Source organism: Rhodnius prolixus, unplaced genomic scaffold (genome assembly GCF_049639745.1).
Source record: "Rhodnius prolixus isolate KJV_2025 unplaced genomic scaffold, Rpr scaffold_3, whole genome shotgun sequence".
NCBI classification, from domain to species: domain Eukaryota; kingdom Metazoa; phylum Arthropoda; class Insecta; order Hemiptera; family Reduviidae; genus Rhodnius; species Rhodnius prolixus.
Genome location: NW_027411603.1, coordinates 12,409,797 through 12,432,717, shown reverse-complemented (window position 1 = coordinate 12,432,717; position 22,921 = coordinate 12,409,797). Strand labels below are relative to the sequence as shown.

At 33.2% G+C, this 22,921-nt stretch overlaps 1 protein-coding gene across 1 annotated transcript in view; it reads left to right on the top strand.

Annotated features, from left to right (window-relative positions):
* The window catches only part of PIP5K59B (Phosphatidylinositol 4-phosphate 5-kinase 59B), a 79,429-nt gene extending 72,782 nt beyond the window's left edge, over window positions 1-6,647 (top strand). Inside the window, exon 22 of the mRNA XM_074127399.1 lies at window positions 6,203-6,647. Coding sequence (XP_073983500.1) covers window positions 6,203-6,220 — 18 coding nt within the window. The 3' untranslated portion in view covers window positions 6,221-6,647. The remainder of the gene's footprint in view (window positions 1-6,202) is intronic.
* The last annotated feature ends 16,274 nt before the right edge of the window (window positions 6,648-22,921 follow it).

Genomic DNA, 22,921 nt, shown 5'->3' with positions numbered 1-22,921 from the left:
AAAAGTCTTTTATCGAATTCAATTGGCATATGATCGGGTTACATTGCCTCTAACCTACCAACCAGTCTAGCACCATCGACTACCTTACCTCCAGCACCTTCTGTCTTTATTTCTGGTAACGTCACTAATACATGACGCCAAAACACCAGCACCTCCGAAGGCTACAATTTGGATCAAATATTACCTTTGTTACCCTCCAACGAAACAGCTGCTATTTCGCCGTTGCCTAACACTTTTATATTTATTTCTATCCTTAATTTTTTTTTTACTTTTTCTTGAAGGGGGAAGTATCGATATCCGGTGAATTTCCACCGGAAATATTTAGCCGGGACTAATTAGTAATTGAAACATGTTTACAAAATAAATTATGACTATAATTAGGTTATGACTAAATATTAAACTGTTCAGGGTGCTCTCCTAGGTTTTGTTTTTTCATTTAAGTGCACATAATTCAATAACGGGAAATTGCCACTTCATTGATTAGTTTTCCAGTTTAATGAGATTTTCTAGAAAAGATGGTGAAACGATTTCTTTAAACTTTTGTTCAATATTTCGTATAGACAATATATAACTTAAATTTGAAACCATCTTTCCTGATACAATCCATTTTAATTATGCAGAGGGCAGAGGCGAAATGGTTCTGAACTCTGATACTGTCATCGCCTCTAGAGCCATTCAGACTCGTGAACTCCTTAAAAGAGTGACTAACGCAAGGAAGAATAAAAAAAAAAAACCTATCAAAAGCAAAAACATTTCGTTTTCTCTTAGCCGTATCTTCCTTCCTCCAATTGTGGACAAAATACGACACAAGCGACAAACATGGAACCATATAAAAGACTTGAAAGACTAGTAACCATAAGCAACGCTAACAAACTTTTCTCAATCAAAACTACTTGACAGAAGCTTGAAATTTTACCTTAACAACAGAAGAGGAATTTACAAATTATTCATACAGCCGCTCTGTATGGTAAATGCGAGGTTTCGAGTTCTACTAAGCATTTCATTTTCTATCGCTGCCAAACTTTCCAATCCAAGGTCTTCGCCTAATCACTGTCGCTCATGAAATTTTTTTTTTTTTCTAATTACCCCCCATACCGATCAAGAAATCTCTTTTGTTTTCCAATTAATCAAATGCGTTTGCCCAAAATCAATCCACTACCTCCGCCTATTCTAATCTCATTGATCAGAGATTGTCCAACGCTCAGACAACCCTCACAGACGATTAAAAGCCGGTGGATTCACGACCATCCCAAAGATTGGCTCAGTGCATAGTGACCGTAGACATCACTGGGTGATGTCTGCCTTGCTGATTTCATTTACTTGAATATACATCCAGTTTTGAATATCTGTTTCTGTTCTACCTTTCTCGTTAGTTTCTGAATTCTCTCTGTCACATTACCTCTCTCTCTTATTTTAATTATATCAACTTTGAGGTGAAATTTAAACGTGTAGAAGTAAGAAAAACTGATAGAAAGTTGTTGATTTCATGAACTCTCTATGTCATTGTTTTTATACCTTAGAATTGAATTATACATTAAAAAGTACACATAAAACAAATATCCTGTGTTTCTTAAATATTTACATTTTCTTTTTATGACGTTGAAGAGCTATTATTCTTTAGCAGGAAATAAAACTTATATATAAAAGCAACATAATCCATTTTTACGTTTCCTTAAATTGAACATCATTTGTTAATTTACTGGTTTTAACTTGCCATAATAGAAGTAAGGATCTCATGTAACGAAATGTTCTTGTAATATGAAAATTAAACTCTTTCTACAAATATAATTAAAAATATTAATAGAAAAATGGAGAAAAAAATCCTCCGGCTTCAAAAATAAGAACAAGAAATAGAAAGTAGAAACAAGATTTGTGTGGCACAGAGCGGCACATGACGTTCGAGGATAGAATGCGAAAGAAATAGACAATCTGTGTGCCAGTATGGGAGAGATATCTGTATTATGATTCCAGCTGTGTAGACAGTGTCAGTCAAAATAAGAAGCAGTTATCTACCAGCGCCCCATCCGCCCCCCTCGTCTGGCCACTCCTATTCTTTCTCAAATATATATATATATATAAAACAGAACGTTGGGCACAGCACTCTTCCTGTGCTATATCATCCCTAGGACTCTGGATGACGCAAATCTTCTAATCCCACCTTCCTTTTCCATCATGTCAAAACAATAACCAAAAACCAATGACAAATTATAACCAGAGTTACGCCTATCTCACTCTCTCAAAGTACCTTAAAGTCAATATTTTTCTTTTCCAAAATTAGAAGTAAAAGTGACAAGTTTACAAAATTGAATGAATAGAAAACTCACACGACTCTCCGTTCCTTCTATTCTTAAGGTTCAAATATTTTTCAAACACAAATTGTAAATTTTTATGACACCTCTCATAACTTAAAGTGTATCCTAAAGTGTAAACTGAGAGTGGAAGTGTAAAGTGTACCACTTAACACTTAAGCAGTGTTAAAACTGCTGATAAAGTGTCCCAATTCTTGAACATTATTATGTAAAATTTTCTTTACATTTAAAAAAATCACAATAAATAAAATAAAGTACAAAATTCTTTGGAGTTCAACCAAACGTCCCTTTCTCCTGCGATTACAATGCGTGTTAAAGCTCTCTTTTCTTTGTTTCCAATTTAACCATCCACAGAGATATCTAAAATACCTTTTGACAAACTAGTAGCCTTCATTCCGTTTGATAAAATTGCACCAATCCCTGCAATCCCATTGTAATCCCTTGGCTAGCCACTGAACATCTCGCACAATTCCAAAATATTCCTTCCATGCGGTTAAAACGCCATTAGCCACGCGATTTCCTCTTCAAGTGACAAAAGCAATTGGCAGGTATTACAGCGCAATAGCTTCTTTCCTCGCAGTGAGGCAATGTTTCAGTATGCATATTCAGTGCTATCATAGCATTGCAAATGCTGGTTCGTCAATTGAAAAAAAAGAAATCTAAAAACCTGTTAAAAGATCCACTTAGTTAAATTAAAATGGAATCCGAATCTGAATGTGAGGCAGAAACATAATTGAAGTTAATTTCTCTAAACTGCTGATTAATGCTGGTCCTAAATCACTCAGCGATGGAAGAAAGAAGTGTACTACGGAGAATAATATCAGCTACATTTTGAATCCTTTATCTGCTTCAGTTAAAACTGAAATATAAAAGTGAAAAAGTAAGTAGAACGTCTTAAAGACTGATTTATGGTCAGCCACAAAAGGCACTTCAAGTTAGAACAAAAGTAGATTGGCTAGAAGAAATAATTGCAAAGGACGCGCTAAAGGAACCAAACTGCTTCGTTTTCTATTTGTTACATTAATTCTTATATAATATATCCTACACATAATGTCGTAATAAGGAAGTTAAATTCACTTTAATATGAAGAACTAAATAAAATGAATATTTGAATAATTTTGTCCTATTCTTTAATTTAACATCCTCGCTTATTAATTTAATCCTAAATGAAAGTGAAGAAAATGCGAGTTAATTCATCCCTGAATGTCTGATGTTCCGAGTGTAATGGACAGCTCAAGAACAACGTACGCTTGTTTGGTAGCGTGTCACCGGAAATATTTTATTTAACTCAACACAAAAATTACTACTTTCCGTGTATAGTGGAACATACAAAAGCGCTTTGAATATAAGTAAAATATGCATATAGTACTATATAAAAGTTCTGGGGTGCCCGTGTGTATTTATGTCGAATTTATTTCAGGTGGGGGTCAATAAGTAATGAATTACTTTATCACTTCAGAATATTTGGTTACAACACAAACATTTGTTTAATGAGATCGTTTCTGAAAATATGTTTGTGAAATAGTTTTGGCACTATAAAGTCATTAAGTTAAACAATATAAACCATAGAACTAAAAAATATAGTTTCCTAATGTTTCGGGGATGGTTTTACTCTCTCTCTCGAGAGAGAGAGGAGTGATTATTTCTATTAACAACATCCGTAATTCGAAGGCATAAAGCATTTATTTCGCTTAAAAAAGTTGTCTTCGATATGAAGCGTTGGGAGAAAGCGAATAGAAATGCGCCAGTAATTCAATTTCAAAGTTGACGAATCAGAAATGACCCAGTTTTTTTTTTTTTAACTTCCTTTCGGAGAGCATTAATTAAACATTCATTACATCATATTTCCGCCTCTAGTGTGTAATGTGTAAAGATCTCCACGGTGTAATTAACTCGTACTCGTACAATAACATCTAGAAATAAAAGATGATTGCTCCCTTACGTGACCTTACATGTAAATAAATATTTTCTTACCACGAATCTGTTTCTTGAATACCATAATTTTAATTTTTAAAATGACCTAAATGCAATAGCATTGCAAAGTTATCTGGAAAAATTCGGTGATCTTATTGTCTGTTTTCCAATAGCGGAAAACAAACACCTCTTTCTGAATAAAAGAAATATATCAATTTTGTATGGTAATAATAAGAAGGAAATCGGTTCTTCGATTTTCTTTAAATTTCGAATTTATGAATGCAGATTTATAAATTTTTATTGGAATAATTCTCTTGAAGAATTCATTTTAGAGCAGTTTCATTTTAGTCTGGAAGTTGGGAGTTTCTTTATAGAGTCACTTTAGAGTTATGCACTCTTCACTGAGTCACAGAGCTCGTAATCTTGAGTAGATGGACGAAGAAGATGTCGGCTTTGTATTAAATAAAAACACAATGCGAGCAAACAAACTTATTTTACAAATAATGGAAAGCGAATAAAGTATTATATTAATTAGAATGTACAATATAACATCAAGTCTGTCTTTATTAACTAAGGCAGTAGATAAAGAATTAAGTAGGGATTCAAGCACAAGAACACAAATCCTTGCAAGTCTCCTCTCTTACTCTGTGAATGTTAGTAGTTGTAAAATCCTTTGCGATAGGAATTATATGTATATATAACAAAGTCGACAACACCAACAGCGCTAATAGTAGAACAAAATAGGATTATCTTGTCAACATTACTCTTAAAGAAACAAAGAGGTCTTTCTACATCATCTCCAATCCCACCGTACACCTCTCTTGTCGACGCTTAAGCCCACGTTGCTTTTGTCATTTCTTATTGTTTATAAAATGGTACATAATTTAGCTTAATAGAATACTTGTTCAAAGTTAACTTGCGACTGGTGTTGATCTTTTCCTTCCAGCCATTCATTTCTCGTAGCCCAAGTATTATTAATTTATTTATTTAAATTCTGTAGTTTTTAAAATTGACCAAGTTCTTTGTTTTCTTGCAGCCTTACTTAGGTTTCTTGAACTATTGGGGTATCTTGAATTTTATCCTAAGGCATGAAATTTACCATTTATTTATTTACAAACTTTTTATTTTGAAGTTTCAACTAGTTCTAAAGGTTTTAAGCTCGTGCGAAAGCGCTGGTGAAGTTTAGTTTAAGTTAGCGTCCATCTTCTTGTTTTTTTTGGTAGAAATCTCTATTTACAACTATTTAAGTTGTTTCTGACTTATCTGGTCATGCAAATTTTTCTCTACTTATTACTAGTTGTTGGCTAGTTATGCTGGCAAATTTTGAACAGAATTCATTGATCTGAATTCATGGAAGAAGAGATTTGCTAGAAAAATTGTCTAAATGAAAGAATTGTACTTTTGATTGGAGCTCTGAGACTTCAGAAGATGAAGAAAGAGTTAACTATTCTGATCACCACTCCGATTCAGAAGAGAAAGGAGTTACCATTGCAAAATTTATGATGACAGCGATCAAAATTGTCATTAAAACTTTTTCCAATTTATTGAGGTCCTGTCAGATAAAATCTAATATTTTACAAAAACATATTTTAATTGCCAACATTTCAATAAATATCCGATATTGTTTATTGTAATTTTTTTTCCAGAGATATTTGAAATTATCACTTTTATAGAAGTGATTATTAGCTTTTCTCTAAAATTCAATTTGAATGTTACGCGAGGTATTATGTAGCTCTGTGTGAATAGAAGGCTTAAATTTGTTGAGAATACTTACTGAATGATTTTCCACTCAAAAGAGTTTTACTTGAAAATGGCTCCAACGATTTTCTTCGAACATCATTATCAAGTTTATTTCCGATTTCAGTGGATCTCAAAAGTTGCATTTCTGTTTAGAATCAGATTCGAAAATTTGACCAATCGCTGTACTCCCTTACACTAGAAGAAAGAAATAAAATTAAACATTTGTCTTTCTGTTTCAGTGGTTACCATTGGACTGAAAGCTTGTTTGAAGACAATAGGCGTTCATTACACACACTCTAGGACACTGCAGACAGACTGGGAGTCTATGGAACCTAGAGGACTCTGTTCCTGAACAAATGCCTGTTCTCTTGCTCTACCGTATTCTGTTGGCTCTGTGTGGGTGTGCATGACTGCAACGTCACTAACAATCTGCCCGTCAGCTGGATCCCATTTCCATTTAACTCCGCCGCCCACTTCAATAGAATGTTATCAGTACGATATCGCCTCGGCCCCGCATCTCTGTTATTGTAATCATATTCTCCTTTAGATTCCATTAAATAAGTATATATTTAACATCTTTACACTATTTTGTTACTGTATCATGGTCTAAGGTACGGAATGAATGTGCTCCTTAACTTTCACTTCCGTCATGGTATCAACTCATCTTCAACATAATTACCTTTCATCTTTTGCAAGAGTATTAGCCCAATTTTCACATCATCAAGCCCAGTTACAGCTACTCAACCATAGAAAATTATTTTTTTAAGAGCATCGTATTATAAATACCTAAATAGGCATGTAATTGGCTATTGTACTGACAAATTAAGGTATTATAAACTTGTTTCAGCCTCTGTACACAATTTTTTTAAGCCAAAAACATATTTAAGAATTTAAAAGTAGAAAAAGTTGTAGATGTCATGCAGCAGATAAGAACTCAAAAAACTTTACCATTTGCTTGAGTGAATGCTTGATAAAAACAGACTTTAAACTATTTATAACGCACTTTTGAAACCAATCTGGGCTTACGGACTTAAACTATGCATATCTCAAGCATATCTCTCAGATTCTTCGTAACACCTAATTGACTTCATGCTACATGTCCAATAAGACCATGCACAATGAGATAAATACACCATTCATCAAACATTCATCACAGCTCATTATAAAAAAAATTATTCTCACCTCTGTCAACATCCAATCCTCTAATTCAGACGTGTGGAACCCGCATGCAGCCTGTGTGAACTTTTCGTTAGGTCCGCGGTGTGTAATTGAATTAAAAACCTATTAACAACAAACAATATTCGTATCTAAATAATTAAATAAACTTAATTATTCTCTTTTTATAAAATAATTTCTTTATTTAAATAAAAAATAAATTAATAATACAGTTTTAAGTTAAAACATCTTTTTACGTTTGTTATTAACTTAAAACAGTATTAGAAAAAGTATAGATAATTCATCGTTATTCAAAGTTATAATGTGCTCGATAATATTCGTTTCAATTTTCAAGTAAACGGTAATTTAAATTATTTTTTTCTATATTTTTTTGAAAATTACAACTGCAAGAGCAGATCTCTTGAACAAGTAAATATTGTAATCACGAGTTGAAAAGTATTACTTCCATGTGTCCAGACTTAAAAGATAATTTACTCCTTAGCAACCTCAATATCCTTCCCAAGTAAAATAACCGCGCTATTTCTTACGCATAAAGATTAAATTATGTGATAAAGAAGGCTTTATTGCCAAATTGAAAACAAAATAATTTTTTATATAGACCGGAAATTTTAATGCGAGGCTTTGTGGGAAGCACAGTGCTCTTTGCATATTAGTGTTTCTCTAACGATCTGAGCTAGAGCTTGAAAGAAAGCTAAAGCAAGAAATAGCGATAAAAGCTAAACAAAATTTTATTAAAATATTTCATATAATATTTTTAAATAGAATATTAAATTTTAAATAAACTGACTAAATAAAGTAGGAAAGTAACTCGTATAATACAAGAATATCTTCATAAAATAAAAGAGGAAAACAAGTCAATGTTAGTTGTACGGTGAAAGATGAAAAGCCGCAGAATCTAAAACGAACTAATCGTGCGAACTATATTATGGTGCTCATTTAAGTGAATACGAATACTTAAAGGAAGTGACCTTTACACAGGAAATGAGCCAGAAGTGCACAGAAAATAAGAAATCTTTACCATCTGTTATAAATAAATAAAAGGAGAGACAATTTCTGTTAATCCATGACTGAAGTGTTAAGAAATCTAGAAGGGGAAATATTTGAATTAAGAATAGGTCATTGGTGTTCTTGCCCTCAGGCACCTCATAGAGTCTTAATGGTTCATCCTATTTTATGTCTAGTAGGAGAAACCTCTTCTCCACAAAAATATTATATTTCTGTTTGCTTTATGGGCTCGTGAGTCAAACAGTATGTAGAATCCGATGCTCCAATTTTCTGTAACACTCAAACTAGAACTGCTTCAGCACTGCGACCAGTAATCGGTGGTTCCATGTGGAGAGATGCCATTTGCCTAGTGAGATGGACGCATACTGGTCGAGAACTATCGACTCAATAGCTCAATTATAGTTACTGAATCAGCCTTGTTTTCACCCAAATCATAACCAACGAACATATCCCTCCGTTCATGAAGGTCTACAATTATTTAAGTAGCAAGCATCCTTGATTTGGTTGATGATTGTATTAGTCTTCATATACCGTTCATTCTTAATAAGGATCTACTGTTTTTGTTTGACTTTCTTGTCAACAAAAATTTATTATTAGGGAGTTCTACAAAGAAGGGGCTTAAGGCTTCTCACAAATGTTTCAGTGTAGTGAACAGAAGGTAACTAACGTTTAGTAAAATTTACGAATTTTTTGATGAAAGTTTATAAATATAAGTTTATTTAGATATTACTTTGTAAATAGTAGTAAAAGAATGTCGAGTTTTGCCAGATATTCATGTTTTTTTAAGCACATTGTTTAAGATTTCTAAAAAAAAAGAGAGGGAAAAGCAGAAAGAAAGAAGTTGATAAAAACCAATAATATGATCAGTTTGATCAGCCACTACCAACAGATGGAGTCGCTTCAGATATTTTTCTGTTATTCACATTCCAACGAACGGAAATTAAAACTTACTGAAGTTGCAAAAACTTCTCAACTTGATATATCTTTTACATAAGATCTTTCCCTTGAGAAATTTGTTTTTCATTTCAATTTCTTTCAATATCTCGATCTGAACTGCATAAATTCAATAATATTTCAAAACATTGATTTCAATCAATTTTATCTGAATTATGTATATTTTTTTAAATAATGTAGGCTCATTACTATTTTAATAATTACTAATTAATAGAAAAACTTTTTTCTAACGTTAAACAAACTACTGCACTTGATTTTTACAGCTAGGTGGTGTAAAAGAGGTAGAATTAGCCTTTCTTTAAACGAAATTCTAAAGATTTCTGAACGTTACAATAGGAAATATTTCATGCCTAAGTTTTAGCCAGATCAAAAAGGTTTAAACTTCAACTGCCCATATTTCCTTCAATATTGCATCCTTTAGGTTGACTTTAAGCCTGGTTGTAGAGATGGAATTTGTCTTTATTCGACCATAATTCTAAATACTTAATTAATAGCCTATATAATTATTAATTTTTTGTTTTGTTTAATGCGCGTGAACATATTAAGGTCATTGGCACTATGAGCGATTTTTCATGCATTACTAATTTTAATTATTATTGAAATCAATAGAAATGGAACACATGAATGTTTATGTGGCCAAATGAAGCATTTTTGCAAAATTCATAATCTCCAGCTAGTATCAAGCAGAGATTTCCTTTAAACATCGTGGGAAACCCGTGATTAATATTTAGATATTAAAAGAATCTTTAATATATAATATATTTAATAAGAAAAAAAAAAAACACGTAATCAAAAGTCTATGGGATGTAGATTTAGATAGAGAACAGCTTGTTGCGCTGCGGTGGTGGTGGTAATATGAAAACAACACCGGCCAAATGAGGTCTAAATTACCTACATACATCAACCTCTAATCCTGGAAGACGGGCACCCACCTCGTCGGCAACTTTCTAACCGGCAATCTCATTAAAAAAAATCTGAAATATTTTTCCTCAAAGATTTTTTTTTTTTTTCTCATTTTAAAGTTAATTTTCTTGGTTTTTCCTCCAAAAAAAAAAACAGAGATGAGATAAAGCATGAAAATGATTGTGATTAAGAAAGAAAATTAAATTAGTTTTGTACGTAAAAGGAATCTGCCTAATTCTTAATATGGGTACAGATTTTTACAATTTTTGTTTTTGTAGATATTGTGTAACGCAGCTTCCAATAAATTAGATTTTACCATATTCTCTTGTTGTAAGTCAGATTCTTGCTTTGAAAATACTTAAGAAAACTGAATTAAGATTATGTAAAGTAAAGGTACACCACTATTTATTTTCATCAAAATGTAATTAAAGAAAAATACTTTTGCCCTATTTTGAGATCTACCTCTTCCTTGCCCCTGGGATTTGCTCCCGAATTCCGGCGGATGGAGGTATCCTAATTGAATTATATTTACCAGATTTGATGGTAATATCATAGCATTAATAAAAAAAAACATTTAAAAGTTATAAATCAAATTTAAATACAGTATTTGCTTCAAAAGATTTAAAATTCAACAGTAAATTTAGTGGACTTACTCTTCCTAAGATATTTATTCTACCATCTATTTATACAATTAGTCTGGCCATATTACTAACTAATTTACTAAATAAATTTCAAATATTTAATCAGACGATTAAAATAATCAAATTCAAAGTTTGGAATTAATTTTAATTGAAGATGATAAAACATAATTATTAAAATTGTATGCGTAATGAGTTTTAAAATTCCCAAACCGATCCTTCCTGGAAGTAATATTAGAATTAAATGTTTAAAAAGGTTAATGAAGCATTTAGCCGTTTATAATCAGGAAAAGTGATGGAGATGATGATGTCGTACTGCTCTAATGATTATGATGATGTCCGCTTGAAATTCTTACATCAGCGATCAGGAAGTAAATATCCTTGTTTACTTTATTTACATATGTATATTAAATAATCGCTATTATAATTGAAGGCAACTGCAGAATTATTGGTTAATTTATTGGATAACTTTAAAATTCCCGTGGATATAGGTGAACTAGACATTTTCTGGTGCCTCTGGAGTGTATCCCAGCCGCGTACACATTTACTCTTGTAAATGTTTTTACTTGTTCTTGTTTGTACTTCCCAGTACGATCATAGTACATAGGGCCAGTGTTCCCTCTAAGCTGTGCGCGTGTGCGCGCGCACATAAATTTAAACATAGCGCACAGGAAAAATATTGGCGCGCACAAAAATTTTTTGATTAAAACGAAACAAAGAAATCGATTGCAGGAACATATGGATATGCTGATGAGAGTAAAATCATATATGAGTGACGGAAATAATGTAAATTTAGGGTAAATTTGCAGAATGGTTAAAACCAAAAAGCTGGAGAGAGAAGTTATAAAATAAATGCCATTCATAAAAAATGTAATCCTTAATTCTAAAATTGTTCAATAATAAGTAATTGTGAATTGTCGTTCTTGTTTGTTTGTTTTGACTAATGTGTTAATTTAAAAAATTAGAAGCAGACAACGTTATTACATTGTAAGTATTTAAATTTTCTTATTTTTCACTTGAATGGAAAAGGGAAGCCACAGTAATCAGCTAAATTCTGTCTTCACGAACTAATGATTTGACTTGATTTTAGGGTAAATTTTTCCTTGTGTCCCGTTGTATTGTATGTAGTACAAGTGGTATGCTGTAAGATCGAGTCAATGCGTATAAGTTAGGTACAAAATTTGGCTAAATATTAATACTATTCTTGTATTGTCTTTTTTGTTTATTATATGCACTTTTTTAAATTGTCGCACAAAATTTGTTTATTTTGGGAAAAACTGCACACACTTAAAAAAGTGCGCACACAGGTCACAAAAAATTAGAGGGAACACTGCATAGGGTCTGCAGAGATAGTTCTGGGCTCCTACTTGGTGTACTCAGGCTATCTCTAGCATATATCACTACTTCAACTGTACATTTAACACTTTAAAGATGTCTACATTTAGGGTACTACGATAGTCTTTTAGGTCGTAGTGGTTTTGGCTTGAAACCCCGCGACCATTCACCACAGGAGCATTACCACCTAAGTTTTTTAGATTTAAATTTTTAAAGATATTTATTTCAGCCCAGGAATGTACAAAGAGGAAGCAAGATTGCTTTAACTTACGAATACCTTCATTATGGGAGCAGAAGAATGACGATTACAGTTCCAAAGTAATAATTGCAATTCTTTATCTGCACTTACGAAAGTCACTCAACTACTGGAAAAATTGGTGTGGTGTTAAAGAGGGGGGGTGAGAGAGAGTGAGAGAGAGAGAGAGAGACCACTTCATGTATCTTGATGACTCAAATAAAGATGAGAACGAAAAGAGTGAAAAATTCTTCCTTTTGTACCAAATTTAATTTTCAAGTAGGTAATTGACTTTTTATTGTATTTCATTTTTCAAAATTCACTAATTTATTATATTTCCAAATCAACAAGTGACAACAAATAAACATGCTAAAAAAAGAAAAAGCAGCATTTAGATTCAAACATATGGTACTACCCCCCAAACCAATGGGCCTACCATTGTAATGGCGTACGATGGCCCCCAGTGGTGAAACCATTCAGTCCACAATGATTAGGGGGTAACATTGAGCAAGCCCAGGTAGGTATGATAGTGTCCGTCCAGGTGTATTGCAGATAAGCTTTGTGCCAACAATCATGCAAAAAGTTTGAAATCAAAAACATAGCATACAAAATGGTATTTGGTTGTTTCACTAACTGGACCACAGTTCTGTTTTTGTGTGAACATTTCTCGCTTCATCTACTTACTATCTTTATGTACTGTGAATAAAACAAACAACTCCCCGCCAAAAAAGATAAAAAAAAACCCTGTTATTATCATGCCATATTGGCAACCTTTAACACGTTTGTCAGGGAAATTTACTTTGGTTGCTGACATTAAAGTATTTAACTTCTATTTTTCTCCAATCTCTGAAAAGTGTTGTTACATTGCTCTACCTCTTTCACACAATAAAAGGCCCGAAACCTTTCCTTTACAAAATTTTAAAATAAGATTTTAGTACCTAAAATTACATACAGTATGAGAATCAATTCTAACGTTCAGAGGAAAATGTAGATTAAGGTTGATCTGGCGAGGCTTGCCTCTATTTCACGAATAATGCATGTTGTAAGTTTTTTTAATAGCATTAATAAGAAGCTATGGCAGAATATGTGTCAAAACGAGATCCTCTATTTGCTCATTTAGTAATGAGTTTAACCGCAAATCATGTATATAATGGGTTTTAAATATCATGAGTTAATATGATGAATGGATTTACTTTGAAGTAACGCAGTATAATAATTCACTTTTTACCAGTTTACCAGATTTTACAACTTTTATTGGGGATGTTTTCCCAAAAATGGCTCAAAAGATTTTATTCAAACATTGTAAGCTCATTGCACATTTGTGGAGCTATAACTTTATTTGAAACATTTTCTTTCTAAACTGTTCTAGCGGAAGTTCAAGGTAAGAGTTGGAGGTTAAACTTTACTCTGAAAGGTCATTTAAGTGCAATAAGTATAAGGACTTAATACCTTTAAAACACTTTTAGGTATTTAATATGCAAGAGATTTGTAAATCTGAAAAGAAATCTGTTGAGCGGAAATACCGTATTTTCTTATATCTCTTCTCTTTCCTTTCAAGTAGTCACCACCAAAGCGATATACACAAAGTAACTAGCACAACTTTTGGAATGCTGGTTATACTGGCTTATCTGTAGTTTTTAACGAATTTTTAGGCGCAAAATATTTTTTTAAAAAAGTTTACTTAAGAAAAGGTCGTGTGAGTGTTCGCACGAGATGTTTTTCTAGATGTTTACTTTCTTTTTGCACATAAAGCTAACAAAACTACTTTTTTAAAAGTACTTTTTACCTCATTATTTCTTCATTTATCTTAATTTAACTTTCGCCTCTTTTTGAACTCATTAAATTTGTATGGAAAATTGAGTATATATTTTTTTTATTTTGAAGAAAAATTGAGTTCAATAAGTGGTGGGAGGAGCGAGAGGGTATGGTCGTATAGAAAATAATTTAGTGCTTATCGTTTGTGGCAATCTGTAATGGGGTACGTTAGGATATCAGAGTGTATCAAATGTGTAAGTTAGATTAGGAGGAGTGTGTGCGAAATTTGTAGCACCAACTTGGAAACTAAGTGAAATAACTGCATCATAATTTAGACCAGTTATAAGTAAATGTATTCTAGAAGGGAAAGTAAGGTTTTCTTTGGCCAATGAGAGCGTGGAAATATCTTTAAAGGAACTGCCTGCTCGGCTAGACGACCTTTCTCCTGACTAGGCATATAATATTCTATATATGTCTCATCACATTAGTGTATCGATATTTTACCCAGAATCTTGCCCTCGTCGTAGGAAATGCTCTTCTCTTTCCTTTCAAGTAGTCACCACCAAAGCGATATACACAAAGTAACTAGCACAACTTTTGGAATGCATTCATGCTTTTAGTGTAAATATAAGTTTGGAGACGCAAAGTGCTTAGAGTAAGTTCCAGGAAGTAGGGGCTAGGGATGAAAGGTAAGAAGGTAGACCAGCTGGGACTACAGTGCTACACATGCACAAACTTGATCGTTACTGCGATCTGCACTAACTCTGCCGGTACATTTAGTGCATACACCATTGTACACCGTTTGCTAATGTAAATGATGTGCATCTCACTTGCCATTTTCATGAAATATCTAACATACAAAACTTTTGCAACATCCTCTTTCGTTTTCGACAGTTTTCTTCCCCGTTTAGCTTTCTTCAAAGCAATTTTACTTTGTCAATACATTAATTAATTAAATAATGTCATTAGAATTTCAGAGGAGGGATACGAGTTAAATTCTTCAACTTCTACTGGTTGATGATTCTACAGGGATGAAGTTAAATGATCTGGACAGTTCACCGGGATAGCTTTCCTGTCAACGAATTTTTGTTTTTGTCATGTTGGTTTACATACCATAATAACTTATATCTCTGGTCGTATTCTTTATATACGTCATTCAAAGTGCACTTTTAATTGAAATGGATAAAGTGTAATTTTGTACCAACATCAAGAACTTCATTTTATCTGTTTATCGCCTACAGAAATTCATCTAAAGTTGGTTTGAATATTGAAGAAGTGGTTGATTGAGTTTACATAGAATGAACTGCCGCTCTCCACTTTTTTACAGCGAAGAAACGGGCCGAACTTCACGACGAGGATAATTACTGAGAAGGGCAACCCAAGAGTACAACCACACATGAAAATATCAAAAACATTGCACAGTAGGTTGGCCGGCAATTGAAGGTGTACTGAGACAGTTGACACCAAGCGAATAACAGATGAAAGATTAGGGTACATTTTGTAACAATAACATATGCAGAAAGCATTAAGCAATGTGCAGTATGAATAGCTCAAAATTCTTACCAATATCAAATTAATTTCGCTGCACTCTTCGGACCGTTTTAAAAAGAAACCAACTGTACTGTTACTGCAGATGAGTCGTACAACAAAAAGGTAACTAATGGATGGTAACCTGTGGTACTTTTCCCAAAAAAGGCGAAGTCAGTTTTATGTGCCGAAAAGGTTTTCCCCATTTTCCGCTCATACTCATTTTCTGGCCATTGCCGAACATTGTTCCTCTTGGTTGCGCCCAGTGAATTCTGGAATGAAAAAAGGTCATTATTTCTATTGATTATCTTGCAGAATGGGAAAAAATATGGGATAAATTAGTCTTCTGGACCAATTGAATAAAAAAATTTGTGAGTTGAGAATTGAGTTGCAATGGAATAAAAATAATAACATCTTACACAAGGGATTTGAAGTAAGAAATTAGTACATCCACTACATTCACTACCTTTGATAAATTCGGATTTTCATTTAATCCCTAATTTAAAGAAATTTTGTGTCAGAAAAAAGTTTTAAGCCAAACGAAGAGGTGATATTTGATGATATTTTACCCACCTTTCAGAATCGGAACAAAGTCTGGGTTACAGCAATCTTTTCATTGATTAAACATTAGGCAATGTTCACATTGAACATTAGAGCAAACTACCATGAAAATAACAGCTTGTTATATGGTGTGAGTTTTTACAGAATATCAAAAAAATCGAAGAGTCGCAAAATAAAGCACTCATGCTCCATAATGGTGCATTTTTCACTGCTATTACTACGTTTTCGCAGAAAATTTCTTCACTGGAAATATATTTTCCGAATTTTCTTTGAAAAACTAGTATTCAAGACTAATAAATCAATAAATGTAAGCGTAAGATCGCAATACTCCGAAGTACAAGAAAATAAAAGTAACAAAAAATGGAAAATAACTGGGAAATATGGATATAAATAAAAAGTTTTGAAACAGAAACCTTTCTGATATTCTGGATTGAATTTCAAATTCCATTTAAAATGTTTTTACATTATTTTATTTTTATTTATTAATTTAGTTAACAAAGATAATGCTAATAACTTAATTTAAATAATACTGGATTCTGCAATAATATCGATATTCAATGTTTGGCAAAGTTCAACTTTATTAAATTTCACATGCGGTATACATTAATCGTAATAGAATTTTCCTAAGGCCATATTGTTGTAGGGGTGTGTCAAGGGAATAATTGGAAAACGGTTATCATGGAAACCATGAAAACATTTAGAAGCATAAATGAATCCTTTTTATTATTTGGTATTTATGTTAACCTATTTTTACCCATGATTGCAAATGAAGTATAGCTAGTGTTAAATTATTGATATTGACTTTTCACCAGAAAAATCCGTTTAATGCTCCCTTCAATGCAAGAAAAACAGTGGTTATAAAAACTTTAAACTTTATTCCTGGATGGTTTCCCTTCCTGGGAGCCGTTTAGTAACTTGGTGATTAAAGTTTCCGAACTAGAACGTCCACTCTTCTGAATGGATTATTTGGTTCTCCTAAATGATTACAACTTCTCATATTGGCTTACAAGTTTTATTTGAAACATTTTTCGATGGGAATTCCAAGAGTCTTCTGGGAGAAGAGGAGGAGAAGTTGGCATTTTCTATTGTACTACTTCAAGATAATGTGCAGTTCTAACTCTTATTTGTATTAATAAGTTCTATCAACTGGAAACATCCACTTTCTCAATCAACTTTTCTGCCACATTTTCGAAAATGGCTTCCACAACTTTCTCATTTGCTGAGAGAAATTCTTGGAAACATTCTCGAGAAAACCTGCAATTTTTTTTTTTAAAAAAACCTCTATTCCAGAATTCCTTAGTAGACCTCCAAACAAAAATAACCTATGAAAATTAAAAATCAAATATCTCTACTAGCATGTAGGAGAGATTGAGGAGAGAAGGAAATATTGTACTAAACTTTGTAAAATGTTTGCTTAAGCTTGTCATCTGGTCTGGTAATACACTCAACTGTTGGTGCACCTAATTCGGTTACAAAAAGGAAGTAAATAAGTTCCTACAGTACACTGCCGCTCTGAGTAACAATAGCCAGAAGAAATGGCCAGGCTTCTAACAAAATCTCTAACAAAAATCAATTTTTTTCTCCAGAACAACGTCTGCCCAGAAAAATGAAAGAGAGTTGCTCATTAATTTGAAAGAAAAACAATGGCATTGTAGTTATTGTCAACCAAAAATTATGCGAGTTTTCCTTGAATCCAGGAGTTCAACGAAATTTTAGAGCCACCAATTTTTATTGTAGTAGTTTCCATATTCGACAAGCGAACTCTACAGGTTCATTAATTCCACTCTGTTTTAAGATGGAATACCTCAGTAGAAGGTACTAAAGAAAAGTTACATTGAAAGAATGCAAAAAAAAATAGCCATTCTTATATAGAGTCGTCTGTAATACACGTTCACATCCGGCTGACATTGCCGCCTCACTGAGACGATTCCCTCCACTATTCTCCAGCTGCAGACTTTTTCCCGCCGAACTGGAGAAGAGCACTAACTCATTAAGCAGTCTCGCTCATTAAAAAAGTTTTCTTCAATTCTTTTAAGAATTTTAATGAATTCCCCCTTTTATAGATTTAATTTTAACTCTTTTTTTTTCTTTTTGACTTGTGTCGGCTGAATACATGTTTTCTTGGTCATAAAAGGATTAAATAATAACAAAACTAATGATTATAAAACTGGTACACAATGAACACATTACTTTGTCTGGCCGTAGTTTCTCGAGAGTTCAATTCGGCTTTGGGTCTCACCATTAGCCAGTTACAATGAATTCCAAAACGTTCCATAAACATTCCACTTTTCAAACTTGCTTGCGGTGATCACCGAGGAGAAACAGCTGATGGTTTTAATCTGGAAACTACCAATTACAATTTTCTCAATTTATTGTAAGTTTTTGATGCGTGAATTTTATTTGCTAGGATCAGAAATGCAGTTTTCTAAAATTATTTAATATAAAAGAAGCTTGACGCTCGAGCTTTCTGGATTATTTTCTCTCTCTCTCTCTTTCACGCTTTCTGGATTATTCCCTCTCTCACACACATGCAAATACATATACAGACTGCTTTAGCTAAAAAAACAACTTTACTAGCTTACAGTGGGATTAAAAGCATTTTTAGCAAACTATTTTCGTAGCAAGCGGCAGAAAAATGGATAAAACATGAACGTTTTATACTTAATAGGTATAAACCAAGGTATTCACCTCATCGTTAAAGAACAAAACTTTTTCTATCATTCTTTGAAGTTAACTGGCACTTTACATATGTAAATATAAATAAGTGTACATAAATAAAAATACAATATAAAGTACATGAACAAAGAGCGGCCTCGACCAGTTTACAAATTTCAAGAAATACTCATCCATTTACTTTGTAATTAAGTCGGCTGGGTATTGCGTCTAGTGAAATTTTACCATTAATTATAGCGTCAGTTGGCACTAGTGTGATTAATTACTGTAAACGGCACAATAATCAATACCAACATTGGGAGATAAATTGTCCGTAAGTGCTTCCACACTTGTTGGTCATTCCGTTCTGTCTGCCAATGGCCAGTTTGCAGCCCTTTTCCCTTTAGTGGAAGGTAGGCCCTACGTATATTTTTTGTTTCATTTTATTTTATTTTTTTAATTTTTTTTTTGCATGTTTTGCCGAATGGGGGGCAAAACGAAGTGGCAGTCACTTATTTATTTTGGTCCAGAGTTAAAAAACTGGAAAGAGTTTTTACCATCTACAGAGAATATGTAGCTACTGAGTTACTTGAAATGGAGCAGGGCAGATTTCATTGGAAATACATAACATGTAAAGTATTTATTTACTATTTCGTTTGTATATAAGTTTATCACGTCTCTAGGCCGCATTTGAAGCCTGTCCCACGTCACATCCTGGAAGAGCCGTGGCTTTCCTCTAGGCGCTCCTTTTTTTTTGAAGCATGACTCCGAACAGCCTTCCTCGTTCTGCAAGATGAGCAAACTATTCTAGGTTCCTTTTTCTAGGACTTTCAACTTGGACGGAGGAGAAGTTTCACGATCATATTCTAATTCTTTCATAGATTTATGCCAAATTTATTTTATAGTATTCTAGAATAATCCAAACATAATCGATTTTTTTAAATTTTAAACCCGTCAACATCTCAGATTATTGGCATTTGTAGCCTTTTTTCAGTGCACCGGATAATGTTCTTTAGATACACAGACAACAGTGTCCATCACTTCATCAAAGAGAAAATCAGCCAGCAGCTGGATTTGAACCCGTGATCTCCGCGTTGGTATCCAGTATACGCTAACCACTCAGCTTTCCAAAGGTTGTTCTTTACTTTAGCGAAAGAAAAATGGTAAATTTCATTTCTCATAAAGTTTTAATCTACTTAAAAGGTTTTTCTTTTTTGCATTAATTTGATCTTGCTTTATTGTCTGTCGCTTTCCCCGCCTCTTATTAGACTGGTGTATAAGTGAGAAATTATTATTCAAAATGTAATAAAGCTAATGTCATAATGGCTAATTGATGAGGACGTATTTGTTGAGGGTTGATGAATCTGCATGATCAAGGTTAATGTTGATGTATAACCTTGTAGCCAATCTGTATATATTATTATATTCCAGAACATTAAACCTTGTGATGTTGACATCGCCAAGCAGAGGTAGTAGCTATGTAATTGCTCCCAAACTGTTATTGTAGCTCAAGTCAAAGTGCGTAAATCTATTAGTATATTCTAGCTCAACCACCTGTTGCTACAGCTAACTTGAACCATTGGTCGCTCTTTCTACGTTCTAGGTATGTGCCACAAAATTCATTTTCAACAATGAGTTTTCTTTCCTCGCAATTTGAGTAAACTACTTCATTCTGTTTTGTTCTCTTTCTTACTAAATATTTAAGTCTATAGCTTTTATAAAAAAATTTAGCAATACACGATTTGAGGGCATCAAAATATTAAAAGTTTTAAGAAGTGTTGTTAATTTGTGAGCTCTACCTTTATACAAAGTACCATCAGCTTTACTCAAATTAATGGAAACTCGCTGATTTGTTAAAGTTTCATGTTTGGTTAAAGAAACAACCATGTGTTATGTCAATAAGTTTTTGATCGAAGAAAAAATCGATAAAACCGGAAAAATCACTTTACTAAAATAGGTTTTTCCCATTTCTTTTTATTTTTCTCAAGAACGGCTCTAACTATGGTACTTTCTGTATCTAATCACAAATATAGGCGCCCCTGTAGCCGAGCGCTTAGAAGCAATGATGGATGGCAAAGCAAAGATGTATCGTGGGACTTGGTACCATTTCCGGGCCATGGCCTTTGAGTTTATTTAATGTAAGAAATGTTTTGGAAAATATAATAGGCAACCTCCTTTTGCTACTCCTGATCAATAGTTGGATGTAAAGCCTCGGAAAACGAGGCGTTATTTTACTTTATTTTGCTAATTTCAAAACAGGATTAACCATGACTTTCCACCAAAATTCTTTTAAGGGTGTCGGGGGTCATATTGAGATGTTAACTAATTTCCGGTAGTAAAATCGTATAATATAGTTATCACGATTTGGAGAGTTGCGGAAGAAGACCTGCATCTCGAATTCATTAGTTCCTTATTAGTATCGTTTGAATAAAAGCAACCCAAGATTTAGAAATAATCAGATGTAATATTTAATATAAATGAAATGGTAGGTAATTAGCAGGAATATAGCTTTGCACAATGAATTTATAAATTATTCAAAGACTTGCAAAGCGAACTAAATAAATTATTGCCGATCTAATGATTTAATTGTTCATGAACTAGTTATAGTTATTAGCAGGCTTAATGATCGCGGTGATAAACTTCATTCTGTAGATTTAGTTGTTGCTTAACGGCTTATTTCCTCGGCTCATTAGTTACAAAACAAGGTAATGGAGAGTGCTGCAGTTCAACTGCAATGGTTTCCCGGTTATTAGGGAATGGTTTGTTTTTAAAATCTCATTTCATAATGTCTTACTAAAGTAAAAAAAAATAAAAAAAGATAATTTTTATAGACATTTTGGTGCAAGCATTCTTGAAGCCATTTAAACTAAACACCACACCAGTGCTTGGATAAGAATCAGATTACTCTGATTGCAGCCCTATGTGTTCAGGAAGCATCTGTACAAGGTGAGGCTTATTAGCTCGGAAGCGTTGTACAGGATGAGGAGGAAACTGCCTCTCACTTATTGTTGGATTGCGCACAATCGAGTGATTGCGCTATGAAACCTTTGGATCTTTGAGAGCAAAGGAGATAGTAGCGCAAAAAGAGCTAGTAGGGAAAGTCCTCAACCTCTTTATTAAGGGAAGGTTTAGTAGATCCAAAAAGGGAATGGCACAATAAGCCTCTTGAGGCTGCGGTGCCTTGGGGTATAGGTACCGTCCCGCTTTTCTAATCTCTAAACACCAAATCAAAATGGAACCACATAAGCTTGACAATTCTGTAAATTTGAATTTATTTTCAATTTGAGGTCGTGGCAGGAGCAAGGTTCCTCTATAGAAATAAATGATTTGCTATGGCTGATAGACAGAGGAATAATCTCAACTTGGAGGTATGATTATATTTGGTTCCAAACTACCACAAGCAGCCTTAAGAATCACATCATGGAGTCAAGTTTTGAAATTCACTTATTAAAAATCTCTTCTTTCTCATATAGTTGCAGTTCCATCTGTGAATTTTTCTTCCTGGCTCCTATTTAAATATTTTCTACCCCTTCTAGTTGGTTGCTATCCTCAAATGTTCTACCAATTCAATTTAATTTCTTCGAGTGTCTAATCATATTTTTTTCTAACATCCATCATTCCCTTCCTGATCCCTAAAGAATCCCTCTTCCAGCCATGATTTCATTCACTTAATCTCTTAATACTTCTAGAGATGGTCCCATTTCTGCAGCCTTCAATAAATTATCTTTGATTATGAAGTAGAAAAAGCACAACTTATTTGCTAGGTATACATATTCTTCCACTAGCTAGCTGTACTGGAAAAAAGTTCTTAAAGTAGTGTTGTAAATCTTTACTTTGTACTTTTTCATCAGTAGAAACACAACTATAAGAAAGGAAAAAAAAAAGCGAAACGTTTAAATAACGTCTATAAAGCTGGATCTCTAGAATGACGACAGTTCCGCCAACGTATGATCTCATCTCCATTCTCTCTAGCCTCTTTACATCCTGTCACTGAGATGGTTGGATGTCACAGTCCATTGTGTATGAAATAATATGAACCTGATATCCATATCATTATCTTGTATTTCTGCTTTAATTAAATAAATTTTCGATGGGGTTTCATTTTTCTTTATTGTTTTTGTAAAACCATGTACCCAATAATCACAATGAAGACAAACCCTCTTAGCTCTGGTAAATTCATCACTACATTGAAACAACTTTAAAGCCCTGTAAATCAA